This window comes from Acomys minous (genome assembly GCF_964271855.1).
Source record: "Acomys minous genome assembly, chromosome: 12".
NCBI lineage: Eukaryota > Metazoa > Chordata > Mammalia > Rodentia > Muridae > Acomys > Acomys minous.
The window spans coordinates 25,245,251-25,262,978 of NC_140493.1; the positions used below are offsets into that span (position 1 = coordinate 25,245,251).

The window sequence follows — 17,728 nt, forward strand, 5'->3', positions numbered from 1 at the left end:
GCAACCCAACAAAGGACTAAACCCTGACATCAGAGCTGGAACAAGCAGCGACAGCCCCTGCTGCCCCCTAGTAACACCGGCAGCTCGCTCTTTCACACAGCATCCTATTTCTTTAAAAAAGATTTATTAGGGCAACATATCAACATATAAATCGCTAAGCCAATGGCCAGGGCATCCTTTCAAAAGTGAGTCCTGTGTGTAAGCAGCCTCTTCACAGTTCCTTACCACCAGCAGCTCCTCCTGGAGACCGGAGTAGGAATCTTCCACAACCCACTCAGCACTCAACTAGGCTTGTCACAGATTTCCCAACCGCATCTCTCTTCTGACAGGAGAAACACGGCCTTGCAAAGTTTTTACATGGCAGCCTCACGTCGGCAGGCAACTTCCTGTCCAGATAGCAGTTAGGGGACAAACCAATCCCACTTCTGCCGAGAGAATCCCTGGAGAGGCCCGACACTCAAGACAAATCCCCCACATCACCCTGGAGGAGGAGGAGGAGGACTGAGCCAGAATGGAGGAGACTCTAAAAGAAATTGAACCGAAACTCTTCGTCGGTCACGTCCTGAGCGGCCTTGGTGCCTCCTGCTGCACGAGGCCTGCAGACCCTCCCGCTCTTCTTTCTGGCGGCCTCACCCACAGGCTGGACCTGGGCTGACCGGGTAGCTGTAGGAAGGGAAGACCGCGGAGTAACAGCTGAGTAACAGTTCACATTAGCCACACCGCCTGCACAACTTTCCAAAACTACAAAGTGGATACTGTCGTTTCCCGATGAGACCCACAGAGCTACAGTAACTTGCCAAAAAACGTTAAGATTGTTAAGATCTAAACAACAAATCCAGGATTTGAACCCAGGTTATTTAGTTCCAGGGACTGAAAAATTCCAACAGGTAACTAGCTTTGTGGCCAGTGAAGTGAGCCAAGGCCAAGACAGATGAGCTAGTTTATCCCCACCCCAAAAGCAGAGTGAGGTGCGGACCTGAGTCCTCCCTCTTCCAGGACCCCTGCCCCTGAGAGACACATACTTTCTCCCTACTTACACTTTTCCCCTGGGCCCATCACCTCCCTCACCAGCCCTGCTGAGCTGAGCTTCTCCCTACCCGCTTGAAGTAGTGGGACTGAGTCACACTTCCCGGGTCCTCACCAGCCTTTAGAGCCCGCAGGCTCTCCCGCCACTCCGCCTCCATCTGAGCCCTGTAGTCCCCGAACAAGGAACGCATCAGCTGTCTCTTCCGGGGCAGGGGAGTTTTTTCACTGCGCAAGGTTCGGATTGCCCCAACAGCCTGCTCTTCTGCAGATAAAAATACAGCGCTGGTGACATCAAACTCACTCTCTCTCTCTCTCTCTCTCTCTCTCTCTCTCTCTCTCTCTCTCTCTCTCTCTCTCTCTCTCTCTCTCTCTCTTTCGAGGCAGGGTTTCTCTGTGTGGCCTTGGCTGTCCTGGACTCACTTTGTAGACCAGGCTGGCCTCGAACTCACAGCGACCCGCCTGCCTCTGCCTCCCAAGTGCTGGGATTAAAGGCTTGCGCCACCACGCCCGGCTCACACTCTCTTTCGTACTACTACAAAAGCAACAATTCCGGTCGAGCGGCGGTGGCGCACACCTTGGATCCCAGCGCTCAGTAGGCAGAGGCACGTGGATCTCTGGGAGTTCCCGGCCAGCCTCTTCTACAGAGTTACGTTGCAGGACAGCTCAGGGCCACTCGGTGAAACCCAGTCTCAAAAAAACCAACCAGACATAAAGCAGCGATCCCATCCCCTGGCAAACCCCATCAGGCCGCAGCACTGTCGCCGTTTACGTGTCCCCCTGACTGTAAGGAAGGGCCTCTCACTCTGCTTCGGGGTGGCTTTCTGCGTCTTGAGCCCCAGCTCTAGCTGTTCCACACACCATGCCAGCTCCCGCGCCAGCTGCTCTGCCTGTGAGGGAAAGGACGCGGCTGCGGTAAGCATCAGGATACCGCAGACCCGACTCCCATGCCTCCAGCGCCTTTATCCCGCACACCTAGACCGCACACTCAGGCTTGGTTAGCACCCAGAAAGCTCACAAGGAATCCCACACTTGCCTGGGCCTCGGCACTGGGGGGCGCTTCGTCGGGGGCAGGTTTCTCGGAGGACTTGTCGCCTCCATTTGTTCCAGGGACCCTGTTCGGGGTTTTCTTCTTCTTTTGCTTCATCGACACTGTGTTGCCTACGGGACGGGCTCTGGTGGCGGAGTCACAAGCAGGTTGCACCGACCCGAGAAGGGGAGGATCCGAGGCACCGGAAGCTGGGCGGGAGAGCCGGGGTCTGCGCGCAGCGCGCCCAGGTCTCCGGCTTGGGGCTGCTGGTGCCTCCCGAGCAGGATGCCTTAGCTCCTGAAAAACGTGGGTCAGGACGAAACTCACGTGCCGCTCCCCCACATCCCGGGGCCTTGCCTCAAACACGCCTTCTCCCACAGCTCACCTCCATGCGCCGAAGCGGCCAGCGGAAGTCATAAATATCACAGTGAACTCACTCCTCTGGAAACGGATCTACGACACAGAGTTCCGCAGAAAGCGCCGCGGACCCATCGGGATGGAAAGCACTCGGGCGGACAGAACGCTCCAAGCTGTGCTTGTAACTCTGGGAGGGTCCGGACAGAGAGCACAGGGACCAACATAGAGGCCTAGGAGAACCTAGCAGAGTGCACCGCCCAGAAAAAAAGACACAAGGATCCCTAATGTGAATGGAACCCGAACCCCCGCCCCCGGGGCGGGGCAGAACACCCAGAGGTGGAGCAGAGTACACGGATGGGGCGGGGCCCGGCAGGGCGGAGGGTTGGGAGTCCTGGGCTGCTATGCGGATTACCATAAGGCAGCGAGTTTGGGATGTACAGCATGGTTGGCTCCATGAAAGGCAACTCAGGACTTTGGCAGGAACCTCCAGAGCGGAGGTTAGCTGAGCTCTGTCTGAGTTTCAGGCCTTCCTGGAGGTAAAGGCAAAGTTCTAAGTGCGACTGTCTCCGCAGGCTTTGGGGGTGGAGTTGAGTAGCCAAGTAAACATAAAAGCTGTCCCTCAAAGTATAGTTCGGAGCGACACGGACAGCATTATGGAGGGTAGTCAGTCAAGTCAGCCCTTTCTGAGAACTTGAGACATTTGACAAGGAAGTGGGCTGTTGTCTCAGAGAGCATGGGGGAGGTGTGTATCTTTGCAAGACCTTGTAGGCTACTATACAGTTTGCTTTCCCTCTGAGAGCAATGGAAAGTCCTTGTAAGTCACGGGTTTTGTGTGTCCAATGTGTATGGTATGTATGTTAAGTGGGCTGAGGTGGAGAAGATTGTAGGGGTTCCAGAAGCAGAATGACAACACCCACAGCATCAGTTGCATGGGAAAGATGGAGAACTTGCTCACCAGAAGAGGAAACACGTGCTAATATGAAGATTTGTCACCAAATATTCACATCAACAATGCTTGTATTAACCAAAAACTAAAACACACAAGTGCCAAAAGACAATGGACACAGAAACTGGATCTACTAATTAGAAATAGAAATGGCTCTTTGGGTGGCTGGAGAGAGATGGCTCAGGGGTTAAGAGCACTATCCGCTCTTCTAGAAGACCTGCGTTCAATCCCCAGCACCCGCATGGCAGCTGGCAACTGTTTGCAACTTCAGTTCCAGGGGATCCATCGCACCAGGCATGCATGGGGTGGGCGTGTCTGTGTATGCAGGCAAAATACCCATACACATAAAAATAAAATAAATATTTTCAAATGGCTCTTTGATGCATAGAACATGAATGACTCTCGAAGTAAAAGAGGATGGGCAGAAAGGAGCCCAGACTTTATGGTCCCAACAAAGGATGTATAGAATATCTGCTTGCAGACAAGCACCGGAAGGAGTAGCAGAGAGGACTGTAAAGAACATGAGAGAACATATGGGAATTACGCATGTGTTTGGCATCCGTATCATAGTAACTGTGGTGGTTAAAACCAGAGGTTCCCCCATAGGCTCAGGCACTTGAACACTGGTCCGCAGTTGGTGACACTGTTTGGGTAGGGTCTGAAAAGGTGTCAGTCTTGCTGGATGAAATTCATCACTGTGGGTGGGCTTAGAGAGTTCATAGCCTTGCCCCACTTCCAGCTTGCTTCCTGCTTCCTGTTTGCGGTAGAAGATGTGATCTCTCAGCTTCCTGCTCTTTGTACTGCGCCTGCCACCTGCTGCCATGCCTCTCAGCCATAATGGACAATTAACCCTCCAGATCTGTAAGCTCAAATAAACTCTTTCTTCCATAAGTTGCTTTTGGTTATGGTGTTTTTTCCATAGCAACAGGAAAGTGATTCTTACAGAAGTTAACTACCAGAGACTGATTGTTGCTGTAAAGAACCTGAGCGTCTTGGGGATTTTGACTGGAAAAGTAGTTGAATGTTTATTCAGAACCGTTCTAATAGAGCCTGGAAGATGGTAGTGCTAAGAGCAGTGTGGACTTTGGAGGACTGACTCTTGTGTTTTCTTTTCTTTTCTTTTTTCTTTCTTTCTTTTTTTTTTTTTTTTCCAGACAGGGTTTCTCTGCTTACTCACTGTGTAGACCAGGCTGGCCTCGAACTCACAGCGATCCATGCCTGCCTCCGCCTCCCCGAGTGCTGGGATTAAAGGTGTGCACCACCACGCCCATCTGCTCTAGTGTTTTCAAAAGGGAATAAACTTAGCAACCATTCTTTGTGACTTATCATCTGGGACCTTGGGCTAGCATACCTGTCGACTTGCACTTATGAGTTAGAGAGCTCTGCTGTTCTAGTTGCTTTAATGCTAACAAAAAATTTTCCCTTTCATGATAACTAAAGAAACTTACTATGGAGCCAGGCATCCCCTAAGGAACGCTGACTTTTGTTCTGGAATGCCTGGGAGGTCCTGGTGGCCTGCCGGTGAGATGAGAATAGGGTGGGGGCTGTGAGGCATCAACAGCAGCCTTTGCCTCGGTACAGCCTGCTCCTCGCTGTGGGAAAGGATGAACTGGCCATTTTATTAATATATAGTGGGAAGGAAAAGACAGCTGAGGGAGAGAGAACAATTTTCCTGCCCAGCGGTGGGTTCCATGGGTAGATGTAATGCACAACTCTCTGATGTCTGCTCTAAGTCCCCCCCTTAACTCCCCCATTCCCCACAGTGTGGCCTTTGGCTATAAGGCTGCCCTCCCATCTGTTACAGTAAGAATTATGGAGAGCCACGGAGCCCTTTGTGGACCCCCGCCTCCACAGGGCGCCCGGCATGCAGCCGGAGCCGTTTCGATTTAAACAACCCCTTATTTGAAAAAGGCCCGCTGCTCGCGAGCCTATCAGAGCGTGAGACGTGTCTTGGTGTGATTGGCTGTTTGAGTGCTATAAATGAATGTGAGGGGCGTGGCTTGGGGGGATTTTCACCGAAGCGAAGAAGAAAGGCCTGAATAAAGCTACTTAGGAGAAGAACCGGTGGTCGCGTCTTACTTGCCGGTCAAGCGAGGCGCGACAAGTGGTGGCCCGTACGGGGAACCGACTCCCCCACCGTCAAGTTCAGAACTCCAAGTGGTCAGGGATTGCCGGCGGGTAAGTTCCTGGTAAGTGGAGCTTACAACCCCTGGGGAAGGGGAAAGTCCTCGGGAGGGAGGCTATCCTTAGGTCTCCGGAAGGGAGCTAATTCTTAGGTCTCCGGGAGGGAGCTAATTCTTAGGTCTCCGGGAGGGAGCCAATAAGTGAAAATATGGGTGCGTCACAGTCTCATCCAGTTTTCGCCGCTCTTCAAGAGCTGTTAAAATCAAAGGGAATCAAATTAAAGAGTAAAACTTTGGAAACCTTTTTATCAGAATGTGATACCGTAGCCCCGTGGTTTGCTGAATCGGGTAAACTAGCCTCCTCGAGCTGGGACAAGTTAGGTAGAGATCTAGACTTCGCCTGGGAACAAGGCGATCTGAAAAGAGGTATAAGACCTATATGGAGGCTGGTACGCAGTTGCTTGGAGGATACCAGATGCTCACAGGCTCTGGAAGTAGGGAAACGGGCCTTAGAGCAGCTCAAAGAAGAAAGGTCTTTGAGGTCAGAGAAAGGGGACACATCAAGCGACAGTTCAGACTTGGAAGAAGATATTGAGGAATTAGCAGAAAAAATGGAGAGGTCCACCTTGTATCCAGACCTGACTCCATTTAAAAAGGGGAAGTTGCCAAAGGAGGAAGTGAACATTCCTAATCCTGGGCCAGAGGCAACCGCAAGCTCTCGGTCTCTCTGCCCGCAAGTTTGGAAGGACATTAGAGCTGGTGCCTTGGGTTTTCCAGTGTTCCAGGATGCTCAGGGACAGCGCTACCACGAGCCCCTAGAGTTCAAAATTGTGAAGTCCCTTGCCGAGTCGGTACGTGCCTATGGCGTTTCGGCTTCCTTCACAGTGGTGCAGGTTGAAGCACTGAGCAGACACTGCATGACGCCCACGGATTGGGGTAGCCTTGCCAAGGCCTGCCTCACTCCTGGTCAATACCTTGATTTTAAGGCCTTTGTAATAGAATTTGCCGCTGAACAGGCCGCCGCTAACGCTGCGGCAGGAAATCCAGCCTGGGACAGGGACATGCTTCTAGGACAGGGCCGATTTGCAAATCAACAGACGGGGTATCCAATGCAAGTGTATGAGCAGATTAACCAAATTGCCATTAGGGCATGGAAGGCCTTACCCAATAAAGGGGAGGTAAGTGGGAACCTGACTAAGATCATGCAAGGTACCACAGAACCGTTTTCTGATTTCGTCGCCCGCATGGTTGAGGCAGCAGGGAGAATCTTCGGGGACCCAGATGTCGCCATGCCCCTGGTTAAGCAGCTAGTGTATGAGCAATGCACGAAGGAATGCCGTGCTGCCATCACTCCTTATAAGGGCAAAGGGATAGAAGTCTGGATGAAAGTTTGTCGAGAACTGGGCGGGCCTTTGACTAATACTGGACTGGCCGCTGCAGTAGTACAGCTCTCAAGAGGAAGGAAGTCTGCTCCCCCTGGCACTTGTTTCAAGTGTGGCAAACATGGACATTTAAAAAGACAATGTCCTGAGAGAGGAAGTGGACAGGGAGGGGGAGGAAACATTCAACCGAGACAACCAAGTTTGTGCCCCAAATGCAAAAAGGGGAACCACTGGGCAAATGAGTGTAGATCGGTGAAAGATATTAACGGTCAGCATTTGACACCTGGCTATGGTGGAGCTCGTTCAAAAAACGGACAGCGGGGCCCACGTCCCCAGGGCCCGCAAATATATGGGGCCATGGACAATGGGAACCAGGAAAGCTGGGAGGAGGAGAGATGGCCATCTCTCCGTCGTCCCAAGAACCACGGAGAGCCACTTCGGGTTCCGCAGGGTTGGACCTCCGTTCCACCACCAGACTGGTGTTAACTCCCCAAATGGGTGTCCAATTAATAGAGACTGACTTCAAAGGACCCCTGAAGCCTCAAACAGTGGGGCTCTTGATTGGGAGATCCTCCACTGCTCTCCGAGGGTTAATAGTACATCCAGGCATCATTGACCCCGATTATTATGGTACTGTTAAGATTATGGTTTCCTCGCCTCGCGGTATTGTGGCCATATCACCAGGCGATCGCATAGCACAATTGGTGATTCTCCCTAGTCTACATACTAATTTTCCATCAGCTAAACAAGAGAGAGGAAAGAAAGGTTTTGGGTCCAGTGGAGTTGATTTAACTTTCCTCTCTTTGCAATTGGATAAGAGACCGATTTTGGACCTGTTAGTGGAGGGTAAAAGAATTTCAGGGTTGCTAGATACTGGAGCCGACCGCAGTATTATTGCCAAAAAGGACTGGCCTACTGCTTGGCCCGTTCAAATTTCTTCACAGATCTTGCAAGGACTGGGATATGCCAAAGCCCCTGACATGAGTTCCAGATTGCTAAAATGGCAGGATCAGGAGGGTCATGTTGGAGAAATTCAGCCCTATGTCCTTGACCTGCCGGTCACCCTATGGGGAAGAGATTTATTACAAGACTTGGGCTTTAGACTAACTAATGAATACTCAAAAGAATCACAGGGAATAATGAACCATATGGGTTATCATCCCAGTTTTGGCCTAGGAAAATATCTCCAGGGACGGCATTCTCCTATAGAGCCAAAACAAAAACAAGGGAAAGAGGGTTTGGGTTTTTCTTAGGGGCCGCTGGGGAGGGGACTCCCATTACATGGAAGACTGAGGACCCTGTATGGGTTCCCCAGTGGCCACTTTCCTCAGAGAAATTACAGGCAGCCACAACCCTTGTTCAGGAACAGCTTAGCTTAGGACATATTCAACCTTCTGTGTCACCCTGGAATACCCCCATTTTCGTTATTAAAAAGAAGTCTGGAAAATGGAGGCTGTTGCATGATTTAAAGAATTATTAATGAGCAAATGCAAGTGATGGGACCAATTCAGCGTGGACTCCCGCTACTTTCTACCCTGCCTCAGAATTGGCCCATAATTGTTATTGATATCGAAGACTGCTTTTTTTCCATTCCTTTAAATGAAAGGGATTGGGAACGTTTTGCTTTCACAGTTCCTTCTTGTAATCATGAAAAGCCAGACCAGAGATATGAATGGGTAGTGTTGCCACAAGGTATGGCTAATAGCCCTACGATGTGTCAGCTTTATGTAGGACAAGCTATTGAGCCATTGAGGAAAAGATACCCCAAATTAAGATGTATCCATTATATGGATGACATCCTTCTGGCACACAATGATGAAACCCTTTTGCATACAGCTTTCTCTGAACTAGACCAATTGCTGCGACGAAGGGGATTGTCTATAGCCCCTGAGAAGGTACAACAAGACACCATAGTGAGTTATTTAGGAGCAAAGATTCTACCAAGACAAGTTTGCCCCCAAAAATTGCAGTTACGCCTGGATTGCCTACACACTTTAAATGATTTTCAGAAATTGTTAGGTGATATTAATTGGATTAGACCTTATTTAAAGATTCCAAATTATATCTTAAAGCCATTATTTGCAATTTTAGCGGGGGACAGTGATTTGAATTCCCCTCGACAATTAAATGAAGAAGCACGAAAGGCATTAAATAAAGTTAATCAGGAATTGCAGAAAGCTTGCCTAAATAGAATAAAAGAAGGAATTCTCATTCAAATGTGCATTTTACAAACATCAGACCAACCTACAGGAATTCTATGGCAAGATGGACCTTTATTATGGATCCACCCAAAATGTTCTCCTGCAAAAACTATAGATCATTATCCCACAGCCATTGCAAAATTAGCCATGGAAGGCCTAAAACAGAGTTTACAATTCTTTGGTATGGTCCCTGAAAGAATTATTGTCCCTTATGATAGTCACCAACTTCAAGTTTTGTTTGCAACAGTTGATGAATGGGCTATTTTAAAAACTAGTTATGATGGGTATTTTGACAATCATTATCCTAAACATCCATTGATGACCTTCTTTAAGGTACATCCAGTAGTGTTTCCAAAAATTACTCGATCCCAGCCCATTAATGGAGCTGTTAATATCTTTACAGATGGATCAAAGACCGGTTGTGGAGTTTTCTTAGTTGAAGGTCAAAAACCAATCCTCATACAATTCCATCCTACATCACCTCAACGAATTGAGTTGCAAATTGTTTTAGAAGTTTTCAAAAGACATCCGGAACCCTTTAATTTAATCTCTGATTCTAATTATGTTGTGAATCTAGTAAAGACCCTGGAAGTAGCGGGGAATATCAGTGATAGGAGTCCCATTTTTGAAATAGTCAAAGAATTGCAGACAATAATCAAGGAGAGACATAAACCCTTTTTTGTACAGCACATTCGAGCTCATACAGGTCTTCCTGGTCCTCTGTCTACTGGTAATGATATAGTTGATCAGTGCACCCGCATGCAATTTGCCTTCATGGCCTCTAGCTTGGAGTTAGCAAAAGAATTTCATTCTAAGTTTCATGTTAATGCCCGGACCTTACAGGCTAAATTTCACATAACCCGAGCGAATGCTCGAGAAGTGGTGCTTCGGTGCCCACAATGTGTTATCCATCACTATCCTCCGTCCTACGGGGTAAATCCTCGTGGGCTTCGGCCGTTACAAGTTTGGCAAATGGATGTAACTCATTTTGCAGAATTTGGAAAATTAAAATATGTGCATGTATCAGTGGATACTTGCTCAGGTATCATTTTTGCTTCTCCCTTGACAGGAGAAAAGGCTTCCCATGTGATGACCCACTGCCTTGAGGCATGGGCTGCATGGGGGAAACCACAACAACTAAAAACAGACAATGGTCCTGCTTACACAGCAGCATCTTTTGCTTCCTTTTGTGAACATATGGAAGTGACATTAAAACATGGATTGCCATACAATCCTCAAGGACAGGGAATAATTGAACACACTCACAGGACCTTAAAGGAATGCTTAATAAAACAAAAAGGGGGAATAGGCAATGGCCGCACCCCGAAAGAATAGCTTTAACCCTATTTACTTTAAATTTTTAAAATCTGGATATAGACGGACGATCCTCTGCTGATCACCATTCCTCCACTGTGCCTTGTGGACAAAGTTTGGTGAAATGGAAGGATGTCTTGACTGGTGTATGGCACGGCCCAGATCCAGTCCTGGCGTGGGCGAGAGGATCTGTTTGTGTTTTTCCCCGGACAGCAACCGACCCGGTGTGGGTTCCAGAACGTCTCGTCCGTAGGTGCCATGGAGATGATCTTCCTGTGGATCCTGTGGATGATAACCCTCCTCCCGCGCATTCATAGTCGGGAACCCCAATGGGGGATACTGTCAGTTTTCCCGAAGCTGATGCCGATTCGACATGATGCGCAAGCTTTTCCCTGTTTATTTACCTCAAATGCTAGATTAGAATTGCCCTTTGTACCCTTGGAAAAGCAAATTGGCCCCCCTTTTTGTTCATCCTATATAATGGTAGTTATGATGGTTCATGAAAATTATACCCAAGCCGCTAATCTGTCTAAGTTTTTATCAGATCAACTCCAGGGAAATTGGTCAGCCATTCTCGAGCAGGCACTCAACCACTTGCATGTCGTGATTGCAGCTGTTAATTCCATGCGCGGGGACCTGTCCCTTGCCACGAGCTTCTCTTCATGGATGGCGGCAGCGATGAACCACCTGGAAGAGTGGGCAGGGATAGGAGCCTTGGAGTTCTTGATGTTTGCAGTATGTGTGGTATGCTTTTGGTGTATTTGTCGTTTGTGTGTGTCTCAGATGCGTACTCAAGTTATGATGGCTCAGGCATTTGCAGCAGTTGAGGCGGGGCAATCTCCACAAGTGTGGTTGGCGGTCCTGAAGAATTGATCACCTCATCAAGCTCAGGGTGCGAGGCAGAGCACTGCACAGGAGGTACATTGTTTGCAGTTAATGGTCTGATTGCATGTGGGTTGGTACCCCAGACCCCACCTCCAGAAAAAAAGGTACTGGACGGGTCCAGTGCTGAGCCAAGTGAACAGCTTTGGCTGAGTACTGTTGTACATCAGTGTCCATTCAACAGGACGGGTTCAGCACTCAATCTGGTGGAGGGCTTAGATTGTGGGCTGTTATACATCAGTGTCCTCCTGGAGATCAGACCTCTACTCTCACCTGTTGCGTCAGCGCTAATAAAACAAAAAGGAGGAACTGTGGAGAGCCACGGAGCCCTTTGTGGACCCCCGCCTCCACAGGGCGCCCGGCATGCAGCCGGAGCCGTTTCGATTTAAACAACCCCTTATTTGAAAAAGGCCCGCTGCTCGCGAGCCTATCAGAGCGTGAGACGTGTCTTGGTGTGATTGGCTGTTTGAGTGCTATAAATGAATGTGAGGGGCGTGGCTTGGGGGGATTTTCACCGAAGCGAAGAAGAAAGGCCTGAATAAAGCTACTTAGGAGAAGAACCGGTGGTCGCGTCTTACTTGCCGGTCAAGCGAGGCGCGACAAAGAATAAATTCAATTAATCTAAATTCAGATTGAGCCTAAGCCTTTCATTTCTCCCAGTGGAGTCCAACACCACGACATAATATATTTGGCAAAAAATATGGCCAGGCATGGTGGCGCACTCCTTTAATTAACCTTGGCTGTCCTGGACTTGTTTTGTAGACCAGGCTGGCCTCGAATTCACAGAGATCCACCTGCCTCTGCCTCCCGAGTGCTGGGATTAAAGGCGTGTACCACCACTGCTCAGCTGTTGGCGTACTTTTAAAAACTATTTTAATTTTGGGTTCCTTGAATCTCTTTCTCCCTACTCCACCCCAACACCAGATAGGAGAGAAAGGTTAGTGGGGGAGGGGGTGTAGTTTTCCTTAGCTACTTCCTGCTGTTTAGGGTCCTCGGCTTCCTTGGGGCAGGTCCAATCTTCATTTCAGATATCTCTGACTTCTTCACATTGCATGAACAGCAACCAGCAGCCGCAGAGGGGAAGCTGCTCCCCTCCAGTCTCTTGCTGGGTCTAGCTTTCATCCCCACTGACAGCAACCACGCCCCCTGCCCCACACCCTGCCCCCCCCCCCCAGAAGGTAGTTCACAGCTGACAAACATCATGTGCCCTCTCAGAAGGTGGTTATCAGCTGTGGACAAACTGGAGCAGCCCCCATATCCCACACCTGGGATTAAAACAAAAACATGTAGGCCGGGCGTGGTGGCGCACGCCTTTAATCCCAGCACTCGGGAGGCAGAGGCAGGCGGATCGCTGTGAGTTCGAGGCCAGCCTGGTCTACAAAGCGAGTCTAGGACAGCCAAGGCTACACAGAGAAACCTTGTCTCAAAAAAAAAAACCAAAAAAAAAAAAAAAAAACAAAAAAAAAAAAAAAAACAAAAACATGTTTACATATAACCCAGAACGTCCACAACAATTGTGTGAAGCTGTGAAAGTGAAGCCTGAGTCACTGTGGAGACCCCAACATGTAGGAGAGAGCAGAGCCATGAGATATCTGCCGTAAAGAGTCGCACACAGCAGTGGACCTTATCTGAAGTAGGTAGGCTGCACGCTGAAAATCGGACGGACTTAGTAACTGTATTAGTCAAGGCTCGATAGAGAAACAATACTGATACAATGAATCTACTAACATAAAGGCGGGATTTATTAGAATGGTTTAAAGGTTATGGCCGGACAATCCAGCAATGGCTGTCTCCCAGTGGGAAGTCCAAGAATCCAGTTGCTCGGGCCATGAGGCTGGATGGCTCACCTGGTCTTCAGTATACATCAGAATCCCGAATCTTTCGTGTCCTTAATATAGGCTGCTGCCAGAAGGTGTGGCCCAAATTTAAGGTGGCTCTTCCCACCTCAAATGATTCAGTCAAGAAAAATCCCGGTAAAAGTGTACACAGGGGGCTGGAGAGATAGCTCAGCGGTTAAGAGCAGTTAGAGTCTACTCTTCCAAAGGTCCTGAGTTCAATTCCCAGCAACCACATACATGGTGGCTCACAACCATCCATGATGAGATCTGGTGCTCTCTTCTGGCGTGCAGGTATTCATGCAGGCAAACACTGTATATGTAATAAATAAATAAATCTTAAAAAATAAAAAGAAAGAAAGAAAAGAAAAGAAAGATACCAGACACAGAGCTACAGGATTGGTGTTTGCCCTACTGGGTTCTGATCTTGCTTTGATTCAGTATTTCTTCACTCTGCTGCCATTCCTTCCTTTTGAAATGGTAATGTATATACTGTGTCCTTGTATATGCATTTGATTTTTACCTTACAGTTAAGAGATTACCTTGAAGTTCAAAAGAGACTTTGGATTTTAGACTTTTTAAACAGTGCTGAGACTGAAAGAGACGACGGGACTTTTAGAGTTAGATGAAACGCTTTTTACATTATGATAAGGCCATAAGCTTATAGGGGCTGTATTAGTCACAGGGGGGTTGAAAGGGTGGAAGGAAGGGTGGAGCAGGTTCTCAGACTGTGAGGCTGCCTGCAGACTGTGCAGAGAGCTCCAGGGTTACCGCTTTCCTGGCACCGCCCATGCTGGGGGTAGAGTTGTCCATGGGCAGAGGGTTTGAGCCATCCCTGCTTCTTGTGAGTAACCCCCTCTGTCAAACTCCTGTTAGTAACCCCAATAAAAACTCATTGGGTTCACCGAGAGGTGGTGGTGCATGCCTTTAGTCCCAGCACTTGGGAGGCAGAGGCAGGTGGATCTCTGTGAGTTTGAGGCCAGCCTGGTCTGCAGAGTGAGTTCCAGGGCAGCCACAGCTGTTACACAGAGAAAACCCTGTCTCAAAAAAAAAAAAAAAAAAAAAAAAAAAAAACCAAAAAGGAAAAAAAAAAAACATACCCAGGTAGAGGCCAGAGGAAAATTTCGGGGCTCAGTTATCTCTGCCATGTGGATCCCAGGGTTCAAAGATTCCTCTGACATGGTGGTGGGGACCTTCACCCACTGAGCTATGTCACCTCACCCACCTTGTTTTCTGAGTCAAGGTTTCCCACTGGCATATAGAGTAACCAAGTAGGCTGGGGTGACATGCCAGCTAGCCTCAGGTGCTCTAGTCTCTACCCCTCCAGAACTGGGGTTACAAACACGTCACTAAACCCCACCTTTTGCATGTCAGAATTGAGTGTTGTCATGGATACGTGTTCCACGAAGCTAGAGTGAGTATTCACTTTCTGGTGACTTCCAGGAAGTTCTCCAGCCTTGCCCTGGGATGCTGCCCTTTAGCAGAAGGGGCACTCAAGATCAGGCTTCGAAGAAAGGCTCACAGTTCTTGCCGGATTAAGATATTTGTGACAGGAAGCTAATCCATGTGTGGGGTGCTTGCCTGAGGACAGCGGTGGCTCCTGAGCCGTTGCCAGCGCCGCATCCTCCTTTTCCTTCCTCAGCTCTGCGCATTCTCTAGAGAACTTCGAGACCTTGTTGGACACGAGCCCTTGCTGTGGTCAGACTTCTACAAGGACAGAGCGGCCCTGGGGTGAGCATCCAGCCTTGCTTTAGGAAGCCGAAATAGGAGAACAAGAGGATCTCAGAAGAGCCAGACTTTAAGGAAAGGCTCCAGAAACAGCTCACAGAACTGTCTGTCCAGCTGGGAACCCCCCAACGTCTTTGTTTATGCCTGCTTTGCTTTGATGTGGTGCCCAGGACAGCTGTGGCCAGCCCCAGTGTTTCCTGTCCACTGGAGAAGGGGCGTGCAAGGCGTGGGTCCTGTGCCCGAAAGGCAGCAGAGAACGCTCAGGGATTATCCATGGAGGTCTGAGTAATTCAAGGTATCCGCTATAACTGACGTGATTGCAATTTTTATAATTTTCACAGAAAAATAGTAACATCATTCAGAGCTCCTCATTTAAGGTTATTGTTTGTTGTTTGTTTAAAAGATTTTTTTTTTAATTTTATGTGCATTGCTTTTGCCTACATGTATATCTGTGTGAGGGTGTCAGATCCCCTGGAACTGGACTTACAGTCTTGAGCTGCCATGTGGGTGCTGGGAATTGAACCTGGATCCTCTAGAAGAGCAGCCAGTGGTCTTAACCACTGAGCCATCTCTTCAGGCCTATTTGGTTTTTGGGGTTTTGGTTTTGGTTTCTCTTTGTAGCCCTAGCTATCCTGGACTCCCTTTGTAGACCAGGCTGGCCTCGAACTCACAGAGATCCATCTGCCTCTGCCTCCCAAGTGCTGGGATCAATAGTGTGTGCCACTGCACCTGGCTCCTGTTTGTTCTTTTTTTAGTTTTTAATGATGGAAATGAAAATATACCTAAAAGCAAAGCTTCTGGAAAAATCATTTGTTCTTCCCTGTCTTGTATTGTTCCTCAAACTTGACCTTGGCCTCCTGCCTGGCCTTGCATTTCAGGGCTGGGTCTCTTAAGACATCCTTGTTGACAACAGTCTTGTCCAAGGGGATATCCACAGAGTACCTGGTGGGCATGAGGTGATTGTAGTTATAAACTTTCACAAAGAATTTGATCTTTGATCTCTTGGCGATTTTCTTCTTGCCCATGGCAGCTGTCACTTTTCGGGGATAGCGGTCAATTCCAGACACTAGGGCATGGCTGTGAGGGCGGTCTGAGGTGCCATCAGCCACCAGGGCATGGCTGTAAGGGCGGTCTGAGGTGCCATCATCGATGTCCTTCACAATGACAGCTTTGCGTCCGGAGTAGCGTCCAGCCAGGACCAGCACCACTTTCCTAGGTTTCATGAACTTGCCCATTTCAACAGCAAGCAGCCAGCAGCCAGCAGAAAGGAAAGAAGGATACTTCCTTTCAGCCTGCGGAAAGCTAAATCATGTTCTTCTGTTTTCTGAGTCTGAGCAACAGGGCAGTGCGCCATTAGGCAGCAAGTGGCTGCTGTCCTGGACTCACTTTGTAGACCAGGCTGGCCTCGAACTCACAGCGATCTGCCTGCCTCTGCCTCCCGAGTGCTGGGATTAAAGGCATCTGCCACCACGCCTTGCCTTCATGACGTACTTTAATCTCTACACTTTGTTAACATTTGTACAGTTTTCACGGCGTTTTCCTATATAGAAAGTAGAAGTGTTTTTTCCCGTTCCAGGATGCAGTCTTCCATCATATACACGTAGTTGCTTTGCCCTCCCCTCTGTGTCAGTTAAGGCTTTCTTTCATAATACTGGCATGTTCTGCAGCATACCTCCAGTTATTTTGTAGAATGTGCTTCACCCTGGATATTCCTGTGTTTCCCAAACCACCCAAGAGACATTTCTCGCCGGGGGGGGGGGGGGGTGGGGGGTGGGGGGGTGGTGGTGCACGCCTTTAATCCCAGCACTCGGGAGGCAGAGGCAGTGGGATCGCTGTGAGTTCGAGGCCAGCCTGGTCTACAAAGTGAGTCCAGGACAGCCAAGGCTACACAGAGAAACCCTGTCTCGAAAAACAAAACAAACAAACAAAAAAGAGATGTTTCTCAGACCCAGTGGAAAGCGCCTTTACCTGCTGAGCCAGCTGCTATGTTTGCTCTTTATCATTTGGTTAAGGTAATGATTTCTGAGCCGGGCGGTGGTGGCATAGGCCTTTAATCCCAGCCCTCAGGAGGCAGAGGCAGGTGGATCACTGTAAATTCGAGGCCTGTCTAGTCTATAAAGCAAGTCCAGGACAGTCAAGGCTACACGGAGAAACTCTATCTCGAAAAAACAAGACAAAACAAAAGAGAATGATTTCTAAGCTGGGCATGGTGGCTCATGCCCATATCCTCAGTGCTCAAAAGGCTGAGGCAAGCAGTTTATAGTGAGTTCAAAGCCAGTCTTGGCTAGACAATGAGCCTCTGTGCTAGTTAGGATTTCTGTTCCGATGATGAAACACCACAACTAAAAGCAAGTTGGGAAGGGAAGGGTTTATTTGGCTCACACTTCCACACTGTAGTCCATCCCTGAAGGAAATCAGGGCAGGAACTCAAACAGGCCAGGAACCTGGAGGCAGGAGCTGAGGCAGAGGCCATGAGGCGTGTTGCTTACTGGCTTGCTCTCCATGCCTTACTCAGCCTGCTTTCTTAAAGAACCCTGGACCAACAGAGCAGTGGTGGCGCACTCCTTTAATCCCAGCACACGGGAGGCAGAGGCAGGCATATCGCTGTGAGTTTGAGGTCAGCCTGGTCTACAAAGTGAGTCCAAGACAGCCAAGGCTATATGGACCCTGTCTCAAAAAGGAGGAGGAGGAGGAGGAGGAGGAGGAGGAGGAGGAGGAGGAGGAGGAGGAGGAGGAGGAGGAGGAGGAGGAGGGAGAGAACAACCCTGGACCACCAACCGAGAGGTGGCACTACCCACAATGGTCCTGGCCCGCCCACATCAATCACTGGTTAACTTTTTTTTTTTTTTTTTGACACAAGGTTTTTCTGTGTAGCCTTGGCTGTCCTGGCTGCTCCCCCGTTCCCCT

General features: G+C 49.0%; 2 protein-coding genes across 3 annotated transcripts; both read right to left on the reverse strand.

Annotated features, from left to right (window-relative positions):
- Window positions 1-107: 107 nt before the first annotated feature.
- Window positions 108-2,710, reverse strand: LOC311580053 (UPF0488 protein C8orf33 homolog). Of its 2 annotated transcripts, none has more exons than XM_084751227.1 (5): window positions 2,439-2,710; window positions 2,056-2,350; window positions 1,829-1,909; window positions 1,098-1,288; window positions 108-663 (listed from the first exon to the last, which is right to left on the reverse strand). In XM_084751227.1, the coding sequence occupies exons 1-5, from the start codon at window positions 2,442-2,444 to the stop codon at window positions 556-558; spliced, it is 681 nt and encodes a 226-aa protein (XP_084607353.1). In that variant the 5' UTR covers window positions 2,445-2,710; the 3' UTR covers window positions 108-555. The 2 variants fall into 2 exon arrangements, with proteins under 2 accessions (XP_084607353.1, XP_084607354.1); XM_084751228.1 differs by having other exon boundaries at window positions 1,142-1,288; window positions 2,439-2,708.
- A 12,850-nt stretch (window positions 2,711-15,560) lies between these two features.
- Window positions 15,561-16,067, reverse strand: LOC311579921 (large ribosomal subunit protein eL27-like). Its single transcript, XM_084750972.1, has one exon. It carries the CDS (start codon window positions 16,054-16,056, stop codon window positions 15,628-15,630), a length of 429 nt encoding a protein of 142 aa, XP_084607098.1. The 5' UTR covers window positions 16,057-16,067; the 3' UTR covers window positions 15,561-15,627.
- Window positions 16,068-17,728: the final 1,661 nt, after the last annotated feature.

Bases quoted from the DNA above. Each gene is read 5' to 3' on its own strand.
- LOC311580053 (XM_084751227.1), bottom strand. The intron at 1,289-1,828 runs GTGAGAGGCCCT...TTTTATCTGCAG, and splicing joins GAAAGCCACCCCGAAGCAGA to AAGAGCAGGCTGTTGGGGCA. The intron at 664-1,097 runs GTAGGGAGAAGC...CCCTTCCTACAG, and splicing joins AGTCCCACTACTTCAAGCGG to CTACCCGGTCAGCCCAGGTC.
- LOC311579921 (XM_084750972.1), bottom strand. From the start codon at position 16,056: ATGGGCAAGTTCATGAAACCTAGGAAAGTGGTGCTGGTCCTGGCTGGA.